The 27,972-nt window shown below is 35.3% G+C and overlaps 1 protein-coding gene across 3 annotated transcripts in view; it reads right to left on the reverse strand.

Annotated features, from left to right (window-relative positions):
* Positions 1–27,972, reverse strand: part of LOC150088897 (uncharacterized) — a 599,507-nt gene that overhangs the window by 98,277 nt on the left and 473,258 nt on the right. For all 3 annotated transcript variants that reach the window (XM_090369705.1, XM_090369706.1, XM_090369707.1), the window contains 10 exons: positions 26,430–26,687; positions 24,341–24,409; positions 17,895–18,077; positions 15,395–15,475; positions 15,106–15,288; positions 14,576–14,830; positions 11,006–11,086; positions 5,511–5,693; positions 5,209–5,280; positions 3,200–3,382 (listed from right to left, as the gene is read on the reverse strand). In XM_090369705.1, coding sequence (XP_090225831.1) covers positions 3,200–3,382; positions 5,209–5,280; positions 5,511–5,693; positions 11,006–11,086; positions 14,576–14,830; positions 15,106–15,288; positions 15,395–15,475; positions 17,895–18,077; positions 24,341–24,409; positions 26,430–26,687 — 1,548 coding nt within the window. The remainder of the gene's footprint in view (positions 1–3,199; positions 3,383–5,208; positions 5,281–5,510; positions 5,694–11,005; positions 11,087–14,575; positions 14,831–15,105; positions 15,289–15,394; positions 15,476–17,894; positions 18,078–24,340; positions 24,410–26,429; positions 26,688–27,972) is intronic.

Consider the following 27,972-nt stretch of genomic DNA (forward strand, 5'->3'; position numbering starts at 1 on the left):
TATTTATGATACAATCGATCATAAATTTATTTTCAGGCCAATGAGATTAGCTTCTTTTTCCAGTGCTATTGAATTAGAGATGATGTTCTGTATATCATCACTGACCAGGTATATGTCATCTACATATGCAAAGCCCTGGTGGAGGCCATTCAGGTGTACTCCTTTCCCTGACTTTTACACTTTTCTTATCACTTTTTCCAGAGTCAAATTAAAGAGAAGGGGTAAAAGTGAATCACCCTGTTTTAATCCTGTTATGATTTTAAAGGGGTCTGATAATTCATTTTGTATTTTAACTTTGTTTATCAATTCTCTCATGCATATTTTTGTTATGGTGACTAATTTCTTGGGGATTCCAAAATTTAACATTGTATTCTAGAGTTCATCTTTTCTTATACTATCACATGCCTTACTGAAGTCAATACAGAGCATGTGTATGTCCTAGTCTTATTCATATTTTTTCTCCATGAGTTGTCTGACTGTAAAGATATGATTAATTGTGGAACGGTTTTTCTTAAAGCCACATTGGTAGTCCCGTATTGTTTCTTTTGTGTAGTAAGTTAGCCTCTGTAGTATGATATTTGACAGAATTTTGTATGTAGTGTCTAAAAGAGAAATCCTTCTATAGTTATTACAGTCTACTCTAGGTTCTTTCTTGTGAATAAGACATATTATGCTTTCTTTCCACTGATCAGATAATTCTTTCCTCCAGATTTGTACTACTAGGTTGTGAATAGTTTTATGCACCTCCTACCTTGATAAGTTCAGGAGGTGTATTATCGCTTCCAAGCATTTTGTAATTTTTCAGTTTAAGGATACTGAATTTTACTTCTAGTGTGGGTTCCTCTATTTCTGGCTCTGCAGTGTAAATTTCCTCTCTTTATCCATCTTCTTTTCCATTTTTACATTCAGAAATTTGCTGAAATATTCCTTTCATCTTTTAGGAATCTCATCTTTGGATGTTAGGAGGCTTTGGTTCTTGTCTTGGACAAGGAAGTATGTTGGTTGGTAGCCATTTTTCCATTGGTTTATTCCCTTATATTTTTGTCTTTGTGGTTGTTTTCCATGTTTACTATTTGGTCTTCCCAGAATTGTCTTTTCTTTTTTCTAAGGAGTACCTTGGTTTCTTTGCAACATTGTACTGTTCACACTTCTTGTGATTAGGATACCTTTGCCATTTTAATCGTTTGGATCTCTTCTTTCCTCCACCTTTTGTGCATGTTCCATTCCATTCCATACCCTATTTAAGTTCTAATTCCAGAAAGTCTTTTGCCAATTCCAGGATAGCATCTTTTATGTATTTTCCAGTGCTATTATCGTTAAATTCATGTTTCTCTGCTTTACAAGTAATTTTATTTTCTAGATTTCTTTGAAAGTTAAGCTTATTTTCATTATATTATAGACTGTTGGTGTTGATTTTTAGTGGAGCAGTTCTTTTTGTGTGGCCTGTTTTAAAAGTCTTTCATTTAGCTTACCAATAACTAAACAGTGGTCTGGATCATTGTCAGCACCTCTATATGATCTAATATCCACGATTGTTTATGTATTTGTTTATGTGGATGTTGCAAATGATATAAGTCTTGTGCCATTGTCATTAGATATTTTGTGAAGACTCTTTCCCAATGGTTGGCTGCCATATGACTTCTCTTCAAATTTTTGTGTTGCAGCCACCCAGGATGATTTTGCAACCACATTTTGGCAATTTATCATATAGTTCTTCAAGATCTTGGTAGAATTTATCTTTCATTTTCTCATTTTTTGAGCTTGTATATTGATAAAAAAACATGTTGCACCAGTTCTCTTTAATTTTTATATTGCATAGTCTTCTGAAATCAATTCCACCTTTAAGATATTTTCTAATAGTTTGTTGTTAACTACTAAGCCTGTTCCAAATTCATGTTTATCTGTTCCTCTATAGAAAACTGTGAAGTGCTGAGTTTTCATGCAGTTTTTCTCCATCCATCTTGTTTCTTGGATGGCTATAATATCTATTTTGTACTTAAATAGCTCATTGACTAGGTTTTTGCACCAGTTCTAAAAACACATTTTACATTCCATGACCCAAATCATAGTCCTTTTTTCCATTGCCAGAACCTTAGCAGTGGAGAGGCAGCCTGTTTACTCAGCTATTTTAGTTTTGTAATGGATACATTTTTTATGAGATAGGGTTGTTGGTCTATGCTCAATCCCCAACCTAGAGGGCCTGGAGAGTAATGCTATTAAAAAATATATATGATATATTGCCAGATTTCACAGAAATTTAGTGAATTTTGCAAGAGATGTAATTTTTTTGAATACCATGCAGCCATAGCCAAGTGGTCAGGCATGAGGATACATAAGTACACGTTCTTTGAGTGACTGGGGTTCAAGCTTGTGGCTGCTAAATGTAGTGCTATTTCTTATATTCTTTTGATATTGTGAACTCCTTAGACCGTGTGGTTGTCCCAGAGTATAGAAAATTTAATTTATTTATTATCTCTTCACAAGTGACACCACATTCACAAGTCTTAAGTAACAATACTGCATTAAAACTACATTTAATCTATGAATTTCTTTTTCCTATACAATTTGTACAGGAAAAAAATAATAATTTCTGGATTTGTATTTGTCCAATTTTAATGAAATTTAGAATGACTTCATAAATATTAAGTATAAAATTTCCCAAAAATCTACCCACTTTGAGTCCTGTTATGTACAGACAGATGGATAGACGTGGTGAAGACAATAAGTACATATATATGTGTGTGTGTGTGTGTGTGTGTGTGTGTGTGTGTGTGTGTGTGTATATATATATTAAAAATATATTAATATATATATATATATATATATATATATATATATATATATATTAATATATTTTTGTTAACATATGATAGTTCCAAAGCTATTGTGATTGGAGATTGTATTTTCACCAGATCAAGATAAAAATGGTAACTACAATGTGGGTTTAAGTTATTTAAATATTTAGAAAAATGACTTGTCAAAACAGAATAATAACTTTTTAACATTCAAACTAGTAAAACTATCTGACTATCATTATACTACCATAAGGTATGTGCTTTGAGTGACTGGGGTTTAATTTATCAGTGCTGAGCCTGTGAGTTTGAAATTTGTTTTAATAACCTGATTACACTGGCAACTTATAGTAACAGAAAGTAACTGTTATGTATGTACAAATATCTATTTAACCAATAATTTTTACCTTCTTCACAAAGAATATTTGGATTTCCTCTGTAACCTGCAGGACATGAACACTCAGGTTTGTGATTGATGGGCTTGCAAATAGCATTTCTACCACAGGCACCAAAGACACCACATGGGTTTTGACAAAGACGGTTGATACAAGCTTCAGCAAGGCCACAGTTCTGATCGCTGCGGCATCCAACTGTAAATAGAAGAGATTTACATTTGTAATATTTCAAACAAAAAAATAATTTTTTCACTTAAATACTAAAATAGTATTAGTTGCTATACTCTTTACAAATATGAGTATTTATAAATAACTGCCTTCTTATTAAAAAAGCGACCTGTTTGCATCATTTAGGAAATATATGAAAAGCCAGATGTCTAAAACACATATGTGTGAAATAAATAAAGATAATCACAACTGTTGCATTTAGAAAGTTAGTTTTAGTATTTAATAGTGACAAATGATACAAGGAAGGAAGCAAGTTTATACAGCATCAGCTAAAAACAAACTACCCACATCATTTGTCCATCTCCTCTAATAATTTGTGTAATCCTTCCTTAAATTTATTTGAACTACCCACTTCCACAACACTTGATGAAAGTTTGTTCCAACAATCAGTTGCTCTCTGGTCGAAAGCAAATTTCTACACATTTTATCCTGCAACCATCCTTTTTTTAAATTTAAATTTATATCCCTCCCATGTGAGTTGTTGGAAAAGGAGTATTTAGTTATTTCTGCATTTAGTTAATTCAAGACATTTAAAGCCATAAACACTTAAGGGTACTCTTGAGAGAGCACAAAAGGGTGTTCCTAGTTAGAGTACCATTTTGTGCCCTGACTAATCTTGTTGCTCTTCTCTGCACCCATTCCATCAGATCTACATCCTTTCTAAAATGAGACTTCCAAACCTGTATGCCATTCTAAAAGTGCAGACTAACTGCTGCCTTATACATCAGGATAATCACCACATAGAGATGATTATCCTGAGACATAGACTCTGCTAAAAAAAATTCCTGTGTATTATTGGACAGAACCCCTTGAAAAGACTGCTCTGCAAATTATATTCCTTTCAAATATTCTTGTAATCCTTCTATTTAAGTGTATCCCATTCCTGTAAAAATTATCTCTCCTTTTAAGAAGTACAGACTGCTGAGAAAATCAGCAAATACCTAACAAAATATTTAATTTCTATTATTCATTAGTGAGTTAAGAATGAATCAATAGCATTAGAAAATATTTTTGCAACCCTTCTATTTAAAGGTATCCCATCCTTATAAAAATGATCTCTACTTTTAATAAGTAGAGAATATGTTGAGAAAAATGAAGCCATAGCAATTAAAATATTTGAGTTTTTGTATCATTATTTATTATTTAGATCAATTTAATGATATAAAGAAATGACACACATGCAAGGCAGTGGAGAAAGAAAAATACCTACGGGAAATCACAGTATGCCACTGCAATAATAAATTTTGTCACTGTTTGTGGCTGCTATTAAAGTATTATTCTGTGTATCCCTCCAAGTTAGCAGTTTTCTAAGAAAGGATCAATAAATATTCTTGCATCACTTCTATTTAAGTATATCCTGTCTCTGTAAAAATTATCTCTCCCTTTAATAAATACAGACCATACTGAGATAAATACAAGTATACCTATCAAAATATTTGGGTTCTATTTATTATTTATTATTGTAAATAATAAATAGAACCCAAAATAGAACGCCTTATTGTAAATACATTTTATATCTCAAAACTTAGCATTTATCATAGCCATAGACTTATGCTTTTCTATACTTTTAGTCTTAAACAGTTCCCAACTCATTATTTTTTGCCATTCTTTCATCTTTAGTCAATATTAGATACTAATCTAAATGCAGAATGGTACTCTTCTTACTTTTACCTTTAAGAAACTATAATCTTAATTTCTTTCTGAAAAATTTTATTATCTGGAGAAAAAAATCAAAATTTCACTAATTAAAATAATTTCTCTTTGGATTTAGAAATAATTTATAAAGTACTTACAGATACATTTCTGATATTCACAGATGTGTTGCACAGAACAATCTTTATCGTGGAGGCACTCAGGCTGTTCATCTGAAAATGAAAGTATTTATGAGAATGGAACTAAAGTAGAATGGAACTATATTTTTTTTATTACCCAAATGATTAATTGTACAGATTAAATAAACTTTTAATATATGCACATTGCAAATTATGCAAATATACAAATTACTGATTTGAAGATAAAATAAAATTCATGTCATTAAAATGAGAATTATTATGAAAATATTACAAATAAGGAAATAATATTCAGAGACACCTACCAGGTCTACATTCAACTCTAGAATTTCCTACGAAACCAGGAAGACAATTACATACAGGCCTATGAGATTCAGCAATGCACTGGGCATTGATACCACACACTCCTGGTTGAATACAGACATCCTCACACCTTCTTCTAACACAAGCTTTATCAAGGGGACACTGGTAGTCACTACGACATCCCTCTGAACAAAAGATATAAATACTTTCATAAATAACAAGTCATTTTTAAGAAATCAGAGAGATTATAAAACAAAGCATTTGTAGTGATACTTAAACTGAGAGACTCTCTCATTTGCCATACTTGTTAATTTTAAAATAAAACATTTTCTTTCCATAGCTATCTGGTAAGCCTATAAACATCATAAATTGTAAAAAATTGTTACACCACAATTGTTTTTATGGTCCCTTTGTCATGTGATGCTATAAGTTTAATCAGTAATGACGTTTGTTAGAACTTGTTCATTTGTTTTGAGTTTAATTATTGTAATTTTGGCAATTACAATGAATATTTCTTAAGAATGTTTTTTCATCAAAGCATTTACACTGTACTCCTCAGTGTCTGAAAATGATGTACCTTAAATGGCCACCACCATTGCAAACACAATTCTCTACTCATAATCTCACATTATCATTGCTCTGTGTAATGTCTCTGGTGGTATTCTTTCAATTTCATCACAAATGTTTTGTTTCAATTTCTGAATTGTCCATGGATAGTTTACATAGACTTTTTATTTTAAGCCCATAAAAAGAAATCACAAAGAGATAAATCTGGTGATCATGGCAGCCAATTTATGTTACCAAAATAGGACATAATGTAATTTGGAAACATTTTCTTTAAAGTGTCTGTACAGTCTTGCAGTATGTATTGTAATACCATCCTGTTGAAACCAAACATTTTGTAAGCTGACTCCTTTTTGGTGAAAATCTTTCCTTACAAATTCTTGCAGAAAGTTTACATATAGAGCTGGAAGTTACTGTGACAGCTGAACTTAGCAATTTCATAAAAGTATGGACCAATGGTGCCCAGAAGCAGACACCCCACACCAAATGGTAACTTTTGGTTATGAAGTGGTTGTTTACGGAGGTGATGTGGGTTTTTGGCTACTCAATATTTAAAATTTTTTTTATTCATACACTCATTCAAATGAAGGTGGACCTTATCAATCACAATTAAATGATTGATTAAGGCTGGGTCATCATTCGCCTTCTGTAGGAATAGACTGCAGAAATTCAAACATATATCCAAATTATGAACAAGTAATTGTTAAGCCAATTGCAATTGATATGGATGTAACTTTAAATTGATAGGCAATTTACAGTGTACACTTCATTCTGATATGTTCAATTCTCCCAATTAACACTAACGTGTTCAAGGACTGCATTGTAACATTGCTTTGATTCTTTAAATCTTTGCAAAAATAGATAATTGTTTTTACCTGACCCTGTACATTTAAACATAACTGATGTGATTATGTCTTATGATCTGTAGTGTTATGATCAATACATATAAATACTCATGTTTTGGTATGTGCTTTAAATTTTCTTAATCTATATATCCCAACAGAGAGCTATTTCAAATTTAATTTCATATATTTTTTTTTATGAAAACTCCAAACATGAAAAGTAATTAGAACCTATGGTACAAAGTATCATGCATGGGTTGAAGGTTGAGAAGATTAAAGAAGATACTTGTTGAATTACTGTAGATTGTAATTTTCAGGAAATACATATGGAGAGAGAGAGAGAGAGAGGTTGTTCCAGAAAACAGAAGCAGAAGGATAAATGAGGAGGAAAAAAGTTGGTTCTGTGAGTTTGAAGTTGGACAGTAAAAGGTTGTTGATTTATGGCACATGTTCAGACTGGTTCAGACCAATTCAGAAGAACAGTGCCCATGGAAATATCTATAGAAAAGGCATGCAGCAGAAACAGAACATCTATGTTACAAAGTCTCTTCACTCTCTGTCTCGTGGGTCATTAATTAACCTAATTGCCCTCTTTTGAATGGATTCTAGAAGCTTGAGAGAGGTTATGGGGGGGGGGACACCACCCCAGGTGTGGGAACAATAGTGAGAAGAAAAATAACACTGAGAGTGAAACAAAAATCCAGTTTTTTGGATGCAGAGAAAGCAATATTTGTGTTGTGCTGAGGTTAAGAGAAATTAGAAGTTAGGGTAATTCCTAATAAAGATATATGGTCTTGTCTAGAAATCTCAATGTCATTGAAAATAAGCATAGGAAGAGAAGCATCCCTTTTTGTGAGATATAAGACAGGACTGAGTTTTAGAAGGATTCAAATTAACAAAGTTAATTTGGTCACATTGGAGAATTACCTGGAGATCATCACTTAAGGAATCTGTAGTGGATATTCAAAAAGATGAAGCAGTTTGTGCATGGCAAGATTTCTCAAACTGGAAGGTGAAATGCAATGCGTTATTGTCATTAAATATATAGTGATTTGGATAAAATCCAATTGCGACATGCAATATTCTTATCTTGAACAGCTTTAGCACATATATTGGTAAAACATGGTTTAGATAAAGGATTTCGTCCCTACAAAAATAATTTCAGTGATACGATCAAAGCAAATGTTGACATCAGAAGATTTAAAACAGTAATCAAACTAAGGGAAAGAAAAATAGAAATATTGCATTTTTCTAATGCCAAACAACATGAGGTGAAGAATGGCTATGAGAGAAAGGCTCCACTGGAGAAGAAATCATCATTAAATTGTGATCTAGAGGACCAATTACCTCGATCGTGTACTTGGAAGAGTTATCCGTAATATAAAGATCAAGATTATCGGCCATGTGGTTAGTATTGTCTGATTTTCTGGTAGGTAAATGAACAATCTGTATGAGGTAATTGCAAATGCCTCAGTATCTCAACTGACTGGATCTGTATTACTAGAAAACTGAAGCCAGCTGGAGTGAACATTAAAATTGCCAAGAAAAATTATCTCACTGATAAGAAAGTTGGACTGGAGAATGCCAAGCTTTAAAGAGAGCAAGTCCAAGAGTTGCAAATGATTAGTGGGATTGGAAGAGTGATAGAGGCAACAGATGAATTTGACAGAATGGGATGGAGAGATTTTAGTATTCATATTAGTAGTGGCATACGATGCAAGAAAGAAAGCTCACACAGCATCAGCAAAAAAAAAAAAAAAATTTCACCTATCCATCCCCTCCAATAGTTTGTCTAGTTCTTCCTTGAATTAATTCAAACTGTTTACCTCTGCAACAATGGATGGAAGCCTGCCCCAGCAATCAACTGCCTGTTGGCTGAAGGCAAAATTCCAATCATCTATTCTGCAACCATCCTTCTTCAATTTGAATTCATGTCCCCTCATGTGCATAGTCTGAGAAATAGGAAGAATCCCATCAGCACTCAGTTTGCTCAAGCTGTTCAAAGCTTAAACACCTTAATCAGATCACCTCACAGGGGCCTAGTCTCCAGAGGCTGCAATTTGCAGATTACTGCTACCCATATGCAGTCCTTGCATTTGTCAATTTTAAGCTTCAACTGCCATTTTGCAACCCATCTGACTAATTTTTCTAGATCTTGTTGCAGCAGCATACCTTCATTACTGCTTATTAACCACCCTGCCAACTTTTATATCATCTGCAAACTTAGACATTAAGCCTGATATACCTCCATCAGTATCATTAATAAATACTGAAAACAACAAAAATACTCAGCACCAAACCCTGTAGAACTCCACTTATAACATTAGTCGAAGAAGAGCGGTGTCCATTGAGAACTACTCTCTATCTTCTCCCACTGAACCATCCCTTAATCCTAGCAGTAACTTTCCATTAATGCCACACTGCTCCAACATCTCCAATTTGTACAACAGTCTTTTATGTGCAACAGTATCAAAAGCTTACCTGAAATCCAAGTATATGACATCAAAATTATTTTTTGCATACAGTTCTTTTGTCACTGAATCATATTATCCAATCCAATTGGTCAGGCAAGATCTCCTCTTAACAAACCCATGCTGTGAATGAAGTATAACTGTACTCCTGTCTACATGGTCCTGCATTACTTCTTTAACCACTCTATTATTTTCCATGGAACAGAATTTAAGCTGATAGGTCTGTAATTACTCATGTCACCCTTTATTCCTCCCTTTGTGAACTGGAGATACATTTTCACATCTACAGTTCACAGGGATCTCTCCCGAATCCAAATATTCTTTCATAATTATGGCTAAGGGTTTGTTTACCTCATTTGCTGCCACCCTTAATATAATGGACAGATCCCACCCACCACAGGTGCCCTTTTTATGTTTATCTTCCACTTTACTCTCAGTTATTACAAAATCATTTAGCTCCCTGTTAGAGTTTGATAAACTTCTGGCATCCATTTCCCTAAAGAATTCTTTATGTGTGAATGTAGATGCAAAATACCTATTCAGTTTGTTAGTAACTTGAGCAGGATCACTGACAGTTAAATTACTGATATCAAGTGGATCAGTGTGATCTGTTCCCTTCCTGAACTAGAGAAGATCGAAAAGGGAGATCCCAAATTACTAAGTCAATGACAGGGAATATCAGAGTATCCCAGGGGCTCACATCTGGTGAGTATGGGCTTGGCATACCCAGGGTCCTGAGCTGGATATCATCATTCTTCTCTTTCTTGGTGATATTCCCTTCTACTTTTGTCTCTCTCTCTCTCTCTCTCTCTCTCTCTCTCTCTCTCTCTCTCTCTCTCTCCACAAAGTACCACATTTCAAGCAAAAGGAATTACAAAGCAAATAATTAGGACAACTGAGATGAGTAGTGGTTGAAACAACTAATCAATGGAAACTGTCAGAAAAGTAAGTGGTGCTTGGCAGACTGTAAGTGGAAATGGATGTCACTGAGACCATGTAATTGGGAAATAAATGTTTAGGAAGGTTAGATTTTTTTTTCTCAGAGATAAGTATGTTCTTTTAGTTTGACTATTCATGATTTCAGTAGTAAAGAAAAGGTGGGGAAGGACATGTTATATGAAGTAATTAAATTTTTGGATGTGGCATAGAATATACCCAGCTCCTTTACATAAAGGCATCGACAATGCCCCCCTACATACACACTCGGATTCCCTCCAGTCACTATCTGGCAGAATAGAGGCAGCGAGATTATACACTGGTATGTGAGGCTGATGATGTCATAAGGATAGCATTACAGGAATTCACTGAAGAAGTGGTACAGGAAGTACTACAAAATGTTTGAGAATAATCTATATTTCTTTAAGAAATTAAAGGCAGATACTCCATGCAGGTTGAAGTGTTCATTATTCCACCAATTTCCACATTTTAGGTTTTCTTCAATTTAATGTACAAATTAAGTGTGCTCCAATTATATTTAAATAGAAGTTTCAATATGTGTATCATGATAGCAACTAGTTGGTTGAAAGAATAAAGTTGGTTGAATGAATAAAAGAAACTTAAAATACTAATGACCACTACAATGAGATGCTAAATTAAAAATATTTTTAAATATACACTTACCAACACAATCTTTATTTTCACAGATAAATCCAATTCCACAAACCTCATCATGGAGACATCCAAGTTCGATATTTTCACGTTCTAAAAGTCCAAGAAATATACTATTTCTTAGTGACAAGACAATTACACTAAAGAAGAACATATATAAATAAAACTAATATTAACAGATTTTAATAACAAAACCTGAATTCTGTTAGCAAAAAACAGGTTGACTATGAATATAAAGTCATGCATTTCTATAACTAACAGCCTGTACAATGTTGTTAATTATGGGAATTCATAGTGATAACTTTAATTATGTATTCAATCTATAAAATAAGAAACCATGTTACTTTCCTTTTAGCATTAGCATTAGTAGAGGCATATGATGCAAGAAAGCAAGCTTATATAGCATCAGCCAAAAAAAAAAAAAAAAAAATCCCCTACCTATTTCACCCATCCATTCATTTCAAATGTTGTCTAGTTGTGCCTTGAATTTATTTAAGCTATCAACTTCCACTACAACAGATGGAAGTTTTTTCCAGCAATTAAAACTACCAATGGCTAAAGGAAAATTTCCGCGCATCTATTCAACAACTGTTTTTCCTCAATTTCAGTTTATACCCCCTCAGGTTTGTAATCAGAGCAAGAGGAAGAATTCCCATCAGCACTGAGCCTGCTCAATCCATTCAAGGCTTTATACACCTTAATCAGATCATCTCGCAGGTGCCTAGTCTCCAGACACTGCAATTTGCGGAATGTAAGCCTTTCTTGGTAAGAGAAACCCTTTGTTCCACTCACTAATCTCATTGCTTTCCTCTGTACTTGTTTCAGCAGTTCTACATCCTTCCTAAAATGAGGCTTCCAGACCTGTACATAGTACTCAAGGTGTGGCTTGATCATTGCCTTATACAAGGGGATAATCACCTCATTATCCCTGCTTGCAAAATTCCTGTATATTATTGACAAGACCAGATGATGCCATACTCTGGCAGCCTGTCTGAGTAGGTAATTTTTTCGATCATTAGACACAAGAATGATATGCACTCTATAGCAAACGATATTCATTTTAAAAAGTTACATTAGAAATCAGTTATGGAGCCAGAAGAGAAGAATTTTCAGAGAAATATGATAATAAATATACAGTATTCTTCTGAACAAGTTTACCATGTATGACAAATTTGTATGACCATGTATGACAAATCTGAGAAAAACTGAATGTCAGTTGTACACAAAAAATAGTGCTTATGAAAGAGAAACTTGTGGGCAGTCATGCAACAATAATTAAGAGCTTTACATGTCTGCAAGAAGGCTTTTGTTCCACAGTGGCATGTCTGTAGGCTCTACTCATAAAGTGCTCCAAAAATACTGCATATTTACTGCTATAGCATGAAGGCAATACACAAGTTGCTGCTGAGAAAATACATTAGCTATCTCAAGTACTGCCAGTGGTTCATGAAACACAACTCCTGATGCTGAAGAAATGAATGATTAGTTCTGGACAAATGAGACAATTTGAGAATCTCAGAATTCTTAACTGCAATATCCTCCTGAAAAGTTTTAGTCTGGCATGTAATTTCATAGAAGAGACTCTACATTACTTTAAAGAACTGATCAACACTAAGCATTATATTTCCATTGTAGAAACATTGTCACAACATGAACTGCATGCAAAATGGTTTTAGAGAGTTCCTGTCTCCTTAGTGTACCTGGAGTCCATGTGTAATGGGCACTGATTTTAAAAGGATCAAGCTACTAAGAAATCCAGACCTTAGCTCATCTAATTTCTTTTTATGTACTTTTTTAAGTATACTATATATTCAAATCATCCTAATTCAGTGGAAGCTCACAATTCAGATGCAGTTGGCTCCATATTGACAGACACATTATGAGTGTTTTGGAATATGATTCATCATGTAAACTTATGTGAAGAATGCAACTGCCACCACTTTCAAAAATTTCTGAAATCTAAATAAGTAATGTTATGTCAGTTTCTTCCATAGTTTGTGTTTCCTTTTTGAACTTACTATATATATACAGAGATAAACTAGCCTCTCAAAATGTACTGTGGCACCACTCAGTAGGTAGCAAATGAAGTGAGCTAGGTGCATATACAGTAGATACGAATTAAGTATAAAAATCTATACAAAACCTTGGAAATCATAGTAGCATGCAGTAAAAGTTGCAGTAAAAAGCTTATCATGTTTCAAAGAGGTGTAATCAGCAGTTTCCATATCAATAAATCAGTAATTTTGTTGTGTGTACATGCATTCATGTGCTACAGCAAATCGTCTGAGCCTTTTGAAATCAACAGTAGTCAGTGTTGTGAAAGATGAAAGACTGAAACTGAGACAACAATTAAACTATGATCTACTGACCAAGAAAACTGATGAATATGGATTGGTGAATCCCATCCCCCACCAAAGAGTTATACCAGGTTTTTTGGATTGCACAAGGTGCAAAACTGGCATGTGTGGCCACACTTGTACAGACAAAATATATAATAAAGACAATGTGAACTAGCATATCAAGTGAATTGTGCATTTGACTAAATGCACAGTTATTTATCATCTCATGGAATCTATGTGGTGGACTCAGTATCACTCTCAATCAGTTAATCAACATTCTGTTCTCAGCCTTTTCTTCAAAAAAAAAAAAAAAAAAAAAAATGTTAAAACTAAAACACTATGGAATATTGTTCCCATGTCTGGGGTCGTGTTCTATGGACAATGGCGAATCCCCTCCCTCCATCCAAGAGACAGCAGTTAGGTTAATTAATGATCCCTCCTTTAAAAAACCTCACTTCATTCCCTATCACAAGATATTCTATTTCTATTCCATCCCTTTTCTACAGATAGTTCCATGACCACTGTCCATCTACATATCATCTGTAATTCCACCTTTCCTTAAAAGCAGTTCAAACACATGCATCAGTCAACTTCCATTCATGGTTCAACTCCAAAACCCAAAATAACTTTTCTTCTTCTTCATATATCCCTTCTACTTCTGTTATTCAGAACAACTTTCTTTCTTATATATTTTACGAAAATTGGAATCTGTAGAATTTAAAAATGTCAATAGGTAACATCTATCTTCTTAACCTGAAACTCATATGAGGTACTAGAGCACTATAGGTTCCAAAAAATAACATTTCTATGTTTGAAACTGCCATTTAAAAAAATCATCATCTTATGGAATAAACTTTTTTTTACTGTTTGGGGCGAACCAAGCCCAACAAAACAGTAGGGTGGAGTTCCTAAGAAACTGTCCACTGATTATATATGAAATAGTATTATGTTATTGCAGAACTTTGCTAAGAACACTTTTATGATACTATCTTTCCAGCTAATATGCAATTATTTTTATGGATAAAATATTTTGTAACATTTGATCTTGAATTAGTATAATTTTTGTGTAAAATACAAATGTGCTATAATTATAACATACATATATATATATGTATATATCACAAAAAAGATTTTAACATATATAACAAAAAAGACAACGTATATATAAAAAATACATATAACATATATAACAAAAAAGATATATAATATAAATGATTCTAATTGGAAAAAATAATATATATACCTGGAGTACATCTGATTTTAGCATCTCCAATATATCCTATAGGACATGTACATTTTGCTTCATGATAAGCTGGATGACATTCTGCCCCAACCCCACATGCTCTAAAAAAGCTACATGGATTCTGACATCTCCTATTGATGCATGCTTTGTCATATGCACAAGTGTCATGTGTTCTACAAGCATCAATGCACCTGTTATTTTCACAAATGTGTCCAGTTCCACAGCCAGCATCATTATAACAGTAATCTTCAGGTACTGAAAGAAAATTTAAAAAAATGAACAGAATCAGAAATGTATTTTCTTTTACCTTGTACATTATGGGATATTCATCCATAATTGTACAAAATAATTAAATGTTTAATTAAATAATTAAATGTTATGATTAAATGTTTGTATGATAAATAATTAAATGTTATATTAGGTTTAGCAATTTAAATAGTTTAAACACTTAACAGTTTTACCATACTGAGGAAAAAGAACAAACACACAGTTAAAAAAAAATCTAATTAACAGAGAACAAGTGAACTTACATTGTCGACAGAGAACATTAGGATCACCAGTAAGAGGAGATGGACAAGTACAAACTGGTCGATGGTTTTGGACCAAGCATTCAGCATGCTGTCCGCATACATTTGGATACAAACAAGGATTCTGACATTGTCTATTAATACATGCTTTGTCAAAAGGACAATTTTCATCCCGGCGACAGCCAGCTGAAAATTAAAGTAATTTTTATTTATTCCTATTTATTTTCATAGCTAATAAACCAAGAATATTAAACTTATAATAAAAAAATGAAGTATAGAAAATAATACTTACGCAAACATTTTGTTGCTTCACAAATCTTTCCAATTGGACAATCAGGGTCAGCAACACATTCCACAGGAGGCTTTGGAGGAACTACAAAAAAATTTATAAAAAAATAATCATATTATGTGATGAAACAGGAAAGATCTGATTACACAGCAAAAAATTATAATGCTGTAATGATGCAGAAAGCAAAAACATGACAGAAGGTGAAGCTTTCTTGTCACATCATCATAGATGATGCAGCCTGGATCCATTATTTTGAACTAGAGTTCAAGAGGCTACCATTGAAATATCATCATATGAGTGAGTTATCCAAGAAACTGAAAAGCATACTACACAAGACGTCACTGCCATAGTTTTCTTGACCGAGGAGGACATGATTTGTAGGGAATTTCTGTCTTCAAAGACCATGGTGAGGACAAAATGTGAAATTATGAAAATTTGACAAATTTGTTAAACAAGAGAATTATCTGTGAATTGTTGCTCCTCTGTAACAATGCCAGGTGACACAAGTATGCATACCATTAGGGTCTTCACAAAATTGGGTGAACTGTGATGCCTCTACCCTCCCATAGTCTGGTCCTGGCCTCATAAGGGTATCATGTCTTTGGTCTTTTGAAAAAGGTACTGTGGCAACATCATTATGAAGATCCAAATATGCTGAAAGATGCTGTGTGGTGGTAGCTAAAGAGCAAGGAGGCAGACTTTTACAGAATGCGAATATATTCATCTGTCAAGAAAACTGTTCAAAAAGGTGAGAACCAAATTTAAAAGTAACTATTTGTTCATCAATTCTGTGACTGGTGTAATTTTCACATATATATTTTTAAATTGTACAAAATACAATGTAGCCAGCATTACTTTCTGAGTAATTCTTGAGGTATGGTCTACAGAGTCATATATTCATCTGGGGGTAATTTGTTAAGTCTCTTCTGCTGTTTGGGCATCTGACTGAAAATATCAATGGACAGTTACAGATGGGAAAAAAGTGACATCCTGTCATATTTTAGAAGCATTGTCTTTACCTTTGTTGGTAGTGCATGACCAAACTTGTTCATCCCACCCCAATATAAAATATATAATGCTACTGCAAATTATGATTTGAAAAGTTTATCATTTGCATATATAAATACCACTGGATTAACCTGATGTTGATTTATATATACAGATGATAATTTCTTTGTAAGAGGCAGCTATTCAGAAATGCCCCCTTCTGTACCCAAGGCCACTTTTAGATGTGTGACTAATCTCCTTCCCAACTAAAAAAAAGTTCTTGTTTATACTCCAACAGGACCACTATTTCAGAAGAATTCGATTAATTAATTTAATTTTACATTGAATACAATCATTAAGCATATTTAGCAGTCATGCTGGCTTGAACTACAATTCACTCACTCAAATGCATGCATTGCTGTACTCTCACACTTGACCATGGGGCTACATCAAGCCTGTATATTATATTATATAAACTCATACCATTAAATCTCAAATCCTTGTATTCCTTTCAACCTTGTGGTTGAAAGGAATACAAGTGGGTACCTCAGTTGCTATATCCTCTTACCAAGACTGCTTTTTGGACTTATTAAATGCACTACTACAGCCTTCAATAGTGAGGCTGATATTTTAATTCTTTTCAAGCAACTAATTTTATCAATTGTTGATTAGTGTGTCATTATTTGGTCTCCTTCCTAGCCATTTCCCACTTTCAGATCAAGAAAAACAAATTCAAATAAATTAAATTAATCGATGAACAACAAATAAAAATGGTTAATTTTAATATAGTTTTGTGAAAGGATTTGGAGGAGTGTAAAAAACAAACATGTTTTCTTAGACTGGATTTTTGTTCAGAAAATCCCAAAATTACGGTGAAGCTTTTATATAGAATAATCCCTTTAGAATGGATAAATAAAACAAAATTAATTTTTTTGTACCACTCAATCATGATTAACCATGGTTGAATTTGCATATAACATTTAATTTTGGAAAAATAGGTTTATTCAAGCGGTTCACAAACTGTGCACTGTGGCACCCCAGGGCAGTACAGCAAACTCACAGGAGTGCCATGGGATATTTTATATTTTTGAGGGAAACACAGCAATACTCGACATCTGTTGGACACTGCACGAACTACTAGCTCGAGGTAGTTCACAGTTTCAACATTACTTATTAAGTTGTTTGGACCTAACTACTTAATAAATGGAACTGTTAGGTATTTCTTTTGGCCTAGGGACACCGTGAAAAAATTATTCAGACATTAAGAGCACCATGAACTGAGAAAGATTGGAAACCTCTGGTTTATTCACAAGAAATACTCCCACGCCCTTCCTTCTTTCCCAAAAGTCAAGCTCACCTACGAATCAATAAAAATTACATCAGAATAATTGACCAAACCTTTTCCTTTTGGCTATTTAATGAGCACTTATTTAACCTGTTTTTAGTGCATCAAGTTTTAAAATCATATATATTTTTCCTTAATTGAGAAAAAAAAAAAAAAAAGAGAGAGACTTACTTTCTCTGCAGTAATCAAATGGATTTCCTTCATACCCCACTAGACAAGTGCAAAGTGGACGGTGCACAACTGGTCTACATTCTGCATTCCTACCACATGCATCACGTACTGTACAAGGATCAACACACCGACTATTTACACATGCTTTGTCAAAGGTGCAATCAGAATCTCTCCTGCAACCATCTGTTCAGAAATCAGCAAATTATATTTTATATAATCAACAATATTACCTAAGGAAAATTTTATTTATTAATCTCAAAAATGTTATTTTCTATTTCTTATGTTAAATAATTTTAAGCAGCTCATTTTTTATTCTAAATGAAAACCTGCATACTAATTAGTACACTGATGAGTCAAAACATTATGACCAGCGACTTGTTATGCAAATCAAGCAATTGCAGTTGAACTACAGCACATGCACAGGTCCGGACATGTTATAAAAACACGTGATACTGAGCTCAGTTAATCAGTGTTACTCTTGTTCTTCAGATGGGAAAGGCAGTGGACTTAAGCGTGTTTTTCGATATTGTTTCAATATTAGTTGAGGTATATGATGCAAGAAAACAAGCTTATATAGCATCAGCCAAAAAAAAAACAAAACCTTCCCATTTTACCCATCCGGTCACTCCAAATGTTTGTCTAGTTCAGCCTTAAATTTATTTAAGCTAACTTCCACAACAACAGATGGAAGTCTGTTCCAACAATCAATTACCTGCGGGCTAAAGGCAAACTTCTGCACATCTATTCTACAACTGTCTCTCCTCAATTTGAATCTAAGCCCCCTCAGGTTCTTAATCTGAACAAGCAGAAGTATCCCGTCAGCATCGAGCCTGCTCAAACCAAGGCCTTATACACCTTGATCAGATCACCTCGCAGGTGCCTAGTCTCCAGATGCTGCAACTTGCAGAATAAGTTCTGCAAGTTGTAGCATCTGCCTTTCTTTGTAAGCACACCCCTTTGTTCCTCTCACCAATCTTGCTGCCCTTCTCCGTACTCGTTCTAGCAACTCTGCATCCTTCCTAAAATGAGGCCTCCAGACCTGTGTACAGTACTCAAGGTGTGGCCTGACCATTGCCTTATACAAAGGGATAATCACCTCCTTGTCTCTGCTAGCAAAATTCCTATATATCATTGACAAAACTCCATGACCTGCTCTGGCAGCCTGTCTGCACTGATCAGAGAACTTCATATCTAACTGCACAATTACACAAAGACCTCAGGTCTTTTTCATTCTCCACCTCCCCAAGTGTTGGTACATTTCCCTTGGGTTACTGCTACCCATATGGAGTACTTTGCATTTGTCAATGTTAAACTTCAGTTGCCACTTCTCGGCCCATCTGCCTAACTTTTATAGATCCTGTTGCAGGAGCATACTGTCTTTAGTGTCATTAACAACCCTGCCAGCTTTTGTATCCTTTGCAAACTTGGACATTAAGCCTGATATCCTACATCGATATCATTGATAAATACACAAAACAACAATGAGCCCAGCACCAAACCCTGGGGGACTCCTCTAATAACATTAGTCCATGTAGAGCAGTGTCCATTTATTACCACTCTCTGCCGTCTCGCACTCAACCATCCCTTTATCCATTGCAGTAACTTGCCCTTAATGCTATACTACTCCAATTTGTACAGAAGTCTTCCAATCGAAACAGTATCAAAAGCTTTCCTGAAATCCAAGTATATGATATCAAAATTATTTTTTGCATCCAATTCCTTTGTGACCACATCTTAGTATCCAATCAAATTGGTCAGACACACATTGGTCTTAACAAACCCATGCTGTGTCTGAGCTATTACTGCTGTCTTGTCTAGGTGATCCTGTATCACCTCTTTAACCAGTGGCTCCATTATTTTTCCCGGAACAGAAGCTAAACTAACAGGTCTATAATTATTTGTCACCCTTTGAACCCCCTTTGTGAATTGGGGATACATTTGCACATCTCCAGTCCCCATGGGGACTGGAGATGTGCAAATGCCAATGATTTCTTGTAATCTGTCTTTGTCTGCCTAACCTCCTTTGTGACTTGATTTCAGACTAGGTTATATCTGGTGTAGGCTTCTGTGTCACCTGATAATTTATATGCATCCCATGCATTTTTTTTTTTCTGCCACGAGCCTTATTAATTCATCCGAAATCAATTTAGGCCTGAACCTTGAACAGTATTTCTTAGTTGGTATGAAAAGCCTAGTAGCCTCCAAGATTAAGTCCCTGAAGACTTCCCATTTAGAATTCACCATTGGTAACATCATCAGTTGATCCCACTGTATAGAATTTAAAAACTGTCTGAGACCACTGTAGTCACCTTTACGAAAACAAAACCCCTTCCCTTTACCATCGATGGTAGTTACATCTTTAAGTAAATTTCACATCAGTACACTGTGATCACTGTTACCTAGTGGTTCCTTTATCTGCAAATTCTTAATGCATGAATAATCACTGCTGATAACCAGATCAAAGGTATCACTCCCTCTGGTTGCACCTCGAACTACGTTGCTGTAGAAAATAATCCTCCAATAAATCCACAAAAGGCTTGCTAGTATGCAAGTGACCAACCACAAGTTCCAGTCAATATCTGAAAAGTTAAACTCCCCCATTACAAGACATTCTGATTTACTGGCCCATTCTATTTCTCTGCACAACTGTTCATTGTACTCATCAGAGTCATTAGCCTATCACATACTCCTATTCTCATTTTCTCCTTCCCAGTGTTTGTGTCACACCAAACAGACTCAACATTGCACTGTCCACCCATGTCAACTGGATGCACTTCCTTAGACTTTATGTGTTTCTTAACTAACAGCATAACCCCTCCTCCCTTCGTACCCTGTCTGTCCTTTCTGTACACATTGTACTCCCCAAATTCCAATTCTGCACTTCTTATATCTTTGCGACACCATGTCTCTGTTATCTCAACAATATCTGCCTTTGATATCTTGATCAGCACTTAAAATTTATCAATTTTATTTACTATACTCCTAGCATTAGTGTACATGCAAGTATACATGCACTTGTTCTTACTCTTAGTTACCCTAATACAGCCCATGTATTTACTTGTTCCATGATGGCTCCCAGCAGCTTTTGAAGTCCCCAGCAACTTGCTCTTTAGGATGCTGCTCATTACAATAGAAGCTGTGCAAGAATCGCTTTTGCCTCTGCCTGCGGCTACCATTAATCTTTTATTCTGTGTATATTTTGTTTTCTGACCCATCTAGCACTGCCTTGATAGCATCAGCAAATATTCTTGCACCTTTTCTATTTAAGTGTATCCCATCCCTGTAGAGGCAGTCTTTCCTGTTAGTAAGCACAGACCACGCTGAAAAAAATTCTACCCCGTGAGCCTTGCACAATCTCTCTAGAGCCGAATTGATTGACAAGGCTCTCATCATATACTCCCTCCTATCGTGTCTGGGCAAAATTGCAGAAACTTTCAAATTTAACTCTGACTCGTGACTTTTTTTTCAGTATTGATCTGTACTTGTTAAGTAAATCCACAGATTTCTTACTCTTAAGGTCATTAGTGCCAATGTGTACAACAATATCACCTTTTGTGCCATTAAAAGGTGATATCTGCCCTATAACGTCATCAACCTTTACCCCTGACAGATATACCTTGGTCCTATTCCACCTATCCTTTTTGCATAATATATTCGTCTCCCTGACAATACAGTGACTGACAATAACTAGTTCCTGTGGGACCAGCAGTTTGACAAAGGCCAAATTGCAATGGCCAGATGCCTGGGTCAGAGCATATCTGAAATGGCATGGCTGGTGGGGTGTTCATTGTTATTGTTATTGTTATTTGTTTTTTAGGAGCATTAGCAACTAAGGCCGTATTCCCTGACCTTTCCGCATCCTCCATATTTGGTGGTCACAGGCTCGAACCTTGGTCTAATCAAGAAGTGTGTGCTACGCACTGCTGCTCCTGCCCACCTGACTACGGAGGTGCTGGGGGTGCTCATGGTCAGCTGTGGTTACCGAAAGTGGTCCGTGGAGGGAAAACCCACAAACCGCCATTGAGGTGTTGCATGCTCAAGGTGAGCAAAGGCTCTCCCGGATGGCATGTGGCAACAGAAGGGTGACTGTGGCGCACCTCGCTGGTAATTGGAATGCTGGTGATGGGATTAATGTGTCACAACACACAGTACATCGAACCCTGCTGAAAATGGGACTGTGTAGTTGCAGGCTGGTCCGAGTGCCCATGCTAACCACAGTTCACCGGCAACAGTGCCTACAATGGGCATGCGAGCATTGAAACTGGACCTTGAGTAATTGGAAGAAGGTCATGTGGTCCGATGAATAATGTTTCCGGTTGCACCATGTGGACGGCCGGGTACGTGTACATCATTTACCTGGGGAAATGATGGCACCTAGATGCACCGTGGTACGAAAACAAGCTGGTGGCGGCAGTGTCATGCTTTGGGTGATGTTCTGCTGGGATACCCTGGGTCCAGCCATCCATGTGCCGGGCACTCTGATGTCTACCACCTACCTAAACATCACTGCTGACCAGGTACACCCTTTCATGGCAATGGTCTTCCCTTCTGGCGGTGTCTTCTTTCAGCAGGATGCCACACTGCCCAGATTGTTCGAGACTGGTTTGCGGAACATGAGGAAGACATCTAGGTATTGCCCTGGCCTCCAAATTCCACAGACATCAATCCCATCGAGCATCTGTGGTTTGTGTTGGAACAGCAACTGCGATCTGCAGCGTCCCAACCGTGGACCTTACAGGAATTAAAAGGATCTGCTGGTTACGTGTTGGTACACATTTAGAAATTTTGTAGCGTCCATGTCTACGAGCTGTTTTGGCTGCATGTGGAAGACCAACTTCATATTAGGTAGGTGATCATAATGTTTTGGCTCATCGGTGTATACTTATACTAATTTTTGACTTTATTACTTTGATGCTCAAATATCTATATCTTGAATTATAATATACATTAATTTTTTTCAGTCGAAAATTAATAAGATAATTTTCACTGGTTATTAGTCTTCACTTCTAAATAGCAATTTAATATATTTCATTTAACTTGGGTGTTACACAAAAATTAGAGGAAACAGCATATATCTATAACATCTTAAAAAGGAAAGTAAACCAATAAACAATAACCATGTGATAATCCAAACCAATTTTATCTAGATTTTCACTCTACTGTACATTTAACTGTAATCTGTAAAAAAAGGTGTAGACCATCATTACTGTAATTATGAAAATTGTGTCTTCTCTATTAAAGTTGTTTTCTGCAATACTTGTAGGTGTTATAAAATGGTATGTCATCTTGTAATTATGCGTTAAACGTACAAATTAAACTGTCACTTTTCGCCATGGCCCCACAAACATAAAGATATTTATCCAAATGGAGCCAGGCATCCATATGCTCTTATTCCAGAGCATATGGATGCTATTTGTGTCTAGCAGGAATTCAGTATTATTTTGACAAATCTACTGAAACACTGCTGTCATCATTTCATTAACAGACTGAAAGTTTGTCTCCTGCAGATGGTCTTTCATGGGTCCAAGCAAAAAGAAATCTTATAGTGCTGGGTCTAACCAGCATCAGGAATAATCTAGCTGTTTCCATCTACACAACAGTGAAACTAGCAATATGTATTTTGTCAAACATGGTAACACACATTTTCATGTAGAAAAATTAGCTTTCCACGGAGAAAACTTGGATGCTTTCATTGTAAGAAGTCACAAAGGTGATATTAGGTGTTGTAGCGTGTAACAATACTGTTGAACAATCCTGTATCCATGCTGCCCTACAGAAAACTGTAGTAATTCAAAAATTTGCCTTCAGTGCATTCTAATGATGTACAAAATATAAAGTCTGAATGCCCTTAGTGTTTTAAAAAAAAATCACTATGACCAAAGGTAATCAAACCTTATATTTTGAATGTTATTCACAATATGATGTGTTAATCTAGTGGAGATTTTTAAATTGATTTCTGTTTTTCTGTGGTATATGGACGCACACTAATCCCCTTAATGATCCCTTCCACAACAAAGACTTTACTATCCACTAATCAAGTACTGGGAAAACATTTTTGGTGTTTTTTTTTTACCTTTTGAGAAGGTAATAAAGACACTTGTAATGTCCCATAACACCAAAGCCTCTTAATAAAATTCATAATTCTGCTTTGGAATTTTAGCCACTCTCATTCCTTTAACATACAAATCAAACTAAACTGTTTCATTTATGCAATTCTGGTAAAAGCAAACTATCTTGTTACTATTTGCTTGGGCATGAACACATCTCTTTAGATATATATTGTAACAACTGGAAGCAATAATTTTTACCTGGCACTTTGAAGAATCTTCATAATTTTATTATAGTGTTTTGCCATGATTCAGATGATAATCATTTAAAAACGGTTTAATTTTTACATTTTGTGTCCCTTATAAATAACATTTTTCCAAGAGAAATTATATACTTACCAATACATTTCTCATTTTCACATATTTTTCCAATATCACACGCTGTGTCACTTTGACAACCTAAAACAACTGGTTAAAAGAAAAAAAAAAAAAAAAAGATTTAAAAAACTGTAACTCAAAACTTTGACCAATAGCAAAACACATTTAATAATGAATATTTGAAGTCCATTCAGCTAACTAAATATAGACTGGTGATTACTTAAAAGCCTAAAAATTAAATGGATATAACTTTCCAGAAAAATCTTTTAAATGGACCTATGAGTGTGTGTATGTATATAAGGCCTCCATAGCCAAATGGTCAGGAGTGGAGTGCAATAGGCTTCCAACAAACATCCTGCCTGAAAACAACAGCTTCAAAGACAAGATGCATATGCAGTCCTTGATCACAGTTTGTTATCCTCTCTGTTGTTGTAATATGAAGGCTTTTGGCCACTTGCAGCCATAAAATATGTGCAGTGTCAACAATCATAACATCCTCAGGGCATACCTGGTAGCCTTCCTCCCACACATAAAATACCAGTTTATTTTATAATTTTATTTTGCGTGGACTCTTAATTATTTATTTAATTACAATAGCATCATATACAAAAGAAAGTGACATGATAACTACAAATAAGTTATGATCGACAAAAATACAATACTCATAAAACATGGACAGCTCAAAGCACAGCTTACACTCCATTCCTTTTGTCTAAAGATCTTATTTTACTTACTTTTATAAGGAGCATATATACTATCCTACCAAAAATAACAGGACACTTGTAGTTAGGAACAAAATACACATTCATAGATATTAATAGTGTGTTGGTCCATCTTAGGCTGTAATGACTGCACTGTAGAACAAATTTCTGGTAGTACTGTGCTTACTCATACTTTAAAGCATTTGAGAGGCTCCTGAAGGCCATTTCAGCTTTGCCTTAATTCTACATTCATTCCAAAGGTGTTCTCAATTTAATACCCTTGAGATCTGCAGTTTGTGCTGAACACTGCAAAGTTACAATGTTATTTTCTTCAAACAGCATATTCATGACATGGAGTGCTTTCCTGTCAGAATGTATAAGGGTCACCTTCATAAAACTATCATAATGTAGGCCATGCAGATGTTAAGAATATCAATGTTGGGACAACACACACGTAGAAATCATTCTCCAGTCATCCTTCATACCCAAAATTTGTCCAATCAGACTAGAAGAGTGTGTAGTGTGACTCTTTGCAGACCGATTTCCATTGATTTATCCAAGTTCAGTGTGCTTAGCACTTTGCCAATCAACAGGATGGCTTTTATTGTGTTATCAAAAGCTTGTAGCTCTTCCAAAAAATTTCATAGCATACAGATCTTTGTGTTGTGGAAATATCTACTGGTTTGCCTGTGGTTGCCCTTAGCTCTAAACTCAGATTCTCTGGGTGTGTGATAGTAAAGATGAAGTAACTAGCCCTCTAAATGTACATCAGCTCCTGTCAGCCAGAATTTTAAATCTACCTTGTTTTTTTTGGGCTCAGTGTCATCTTTACACTTCCATGTCTTCAGCATGCTGCCAGAGGAATGATTAATTGTCCAGACAAGACATTTTCACTACATCACATCCAACTATTATTTCTCTCTGAAACTCTGTTATCTCTTGTGTGCCTATCATTTAGTGTGCACATTTTAAATCAATTTCATGCTGACTGCTGGTCACCTTTACGACCAAAAATATTTGTATATTTCAAGTCATACACAACTTTTTGCAATCAGTGGGTGTTCTATGACTTTTGGCAGGATAGTTTCCTTCGGACTAGTCATTTATCCTTTGCCTCCCAAAATAAAAAATTGTAAAAAATTCTATAAATCAAGATAATTTAATTACATTTGAAAAGTGAGATTATAAATTTAATAATAGCATCAAAGTTAAGAAATTTAAATTATGTTCCCACCCACTTTTTTTTGTTGTTGCAAGCTCAAAGAGCTGTAGGCATAAAAGCATATGCACTAAAAATATCCACTGTAATTGAAGAAAGAGAGATCATTGTGAGATTTTTTTTTTTGTACCGCAACACTCTATTAAAATGATATATTATAAGATAATTTTTAAAAATATTATATACTTACGAACACAAAAGTGATTTTCACAGATGTGATTCTGTAGAGGACAATCAGAGTTGAAAGTGCAGTTCAATGTTATTCCAGCTGCACAACGTATTCTTGAATCACCAGTATAATCAGGAGGACAAGAACAACTAGCTTTGTGATTGACAGGTCTGCAAAGAGCTCCTAAGCCACATGCATCAGGCCTATGACAAGGATTTGCACAACGCCCTTGAAGACAAGCTTTATCGAATGGACAGTGGTCATCAACACGACAGCCAACTAAGGGGAAAAAAAAGACTAATGTTTTAAAATTACAAGAATAAGACATGGTATTACTCTTTTGGTGAAAGAGTAATACTATGTTTTCTAATTCCATCACCACTTTATTCATCTGTTACTAATATAGATCATCATCATGAACTTGATCCGGCTTAGGTCTTTTAAGACCTGTTCCGTTATAGCTCTTGGAGGTGGTCTTGATCTCGCCATCGTTGTCTTGGTCGACCAACATCTCTCTTGCCTGTAGGTGTGTAGTTAAAGGCTAATTTTGGGATGAATGATTTAATACTTAGATATATACATATTTTTTTTGCTAGCCCTGTATCTGTGCATAACAGGCTGCTATGTATCAGTACATGATACATTTGGAATGCTAACATAGTCCAAACTGCCTTCATGGAACTAGGACAGAAACCAGTGGGTGTTATTCTCTGCCACCTCCTGGGCTGATCACTCAACACAAACGTATTCGCCACTGCATTGACTGGCTTTTCTGGGTACAGTACCTTTACATACACACTGCAGGGTTTGAAACTCTGGCCTGGGACCCTATTCCCTCTGGCTGAGATAAGTTAGGTACAGCCAGATCTGAAGAGGCCTTTAAGAACTCTTCCAGTCTCTGATGGAACCTGAACCCAAACTTCAACATCATTAGTCGATTAGCATTAGCATTAGTAGAGGAATTTGATGCAAGAAAGCAAGCTTATGCAGCATCAGCCAAAAAAAAAAATAATAAAATAAAATAAAATAAATAAATAAATAAAAAAAAATAACCACTTCCACTTCACCCCTCTGTTCGTTTGAAATACCTGTCCAGCTGAGCCTTAAACTTATTTAGGCTATCAACTTCCAGACAAGGGATGGAAGTCTCTTCCACCAACCAATCACCCGCTGGCTAAAGGCAAATTTCTGCACGTCTATCCTACAATCTGTCTTTCCTCAATTTGAATTTATGCTCTCTCAGGTGATTATTCTGAGCAAGAGGGAGAATCCTATCAGCATTGAGCATGCTCAAACCATTCAAGGCTTTATACACCTCTATCAGATCACCTCACTGGTGCCTAGTCTCCAGACACTGTAATTTGCAAAACTTAAGCCTTTCTTCGTAAGAGCACCCCTTTGTTCCATTCACTACTCTTGTTGCCCTTCTCTGTACTCGTTCCAGCAGCTCTACATCTTTCTTGAAATGAGGCCGATTACACCACATCTATTTTAACTGATTATGCAATATTACTTTCAAAAGGCAGCTACACACTCCTGAATGTGCTTCAGAACAGCTGTCATT

Source organism: Mastigoproctus giganteus, chromosome 3, assembly GCF_048544385.1.
Source record: "Mastigoproctus giganteus isolate SK-2022 chromosome 3, ASM4854438v1, whole genome shotgun sequence".
NCBI lineage: Eukaryota > Metazoa > Arthropoda > Arachnida > Uropygi > Thelyphonidae > Mastigoproctus > Mastigoproctus giganteus.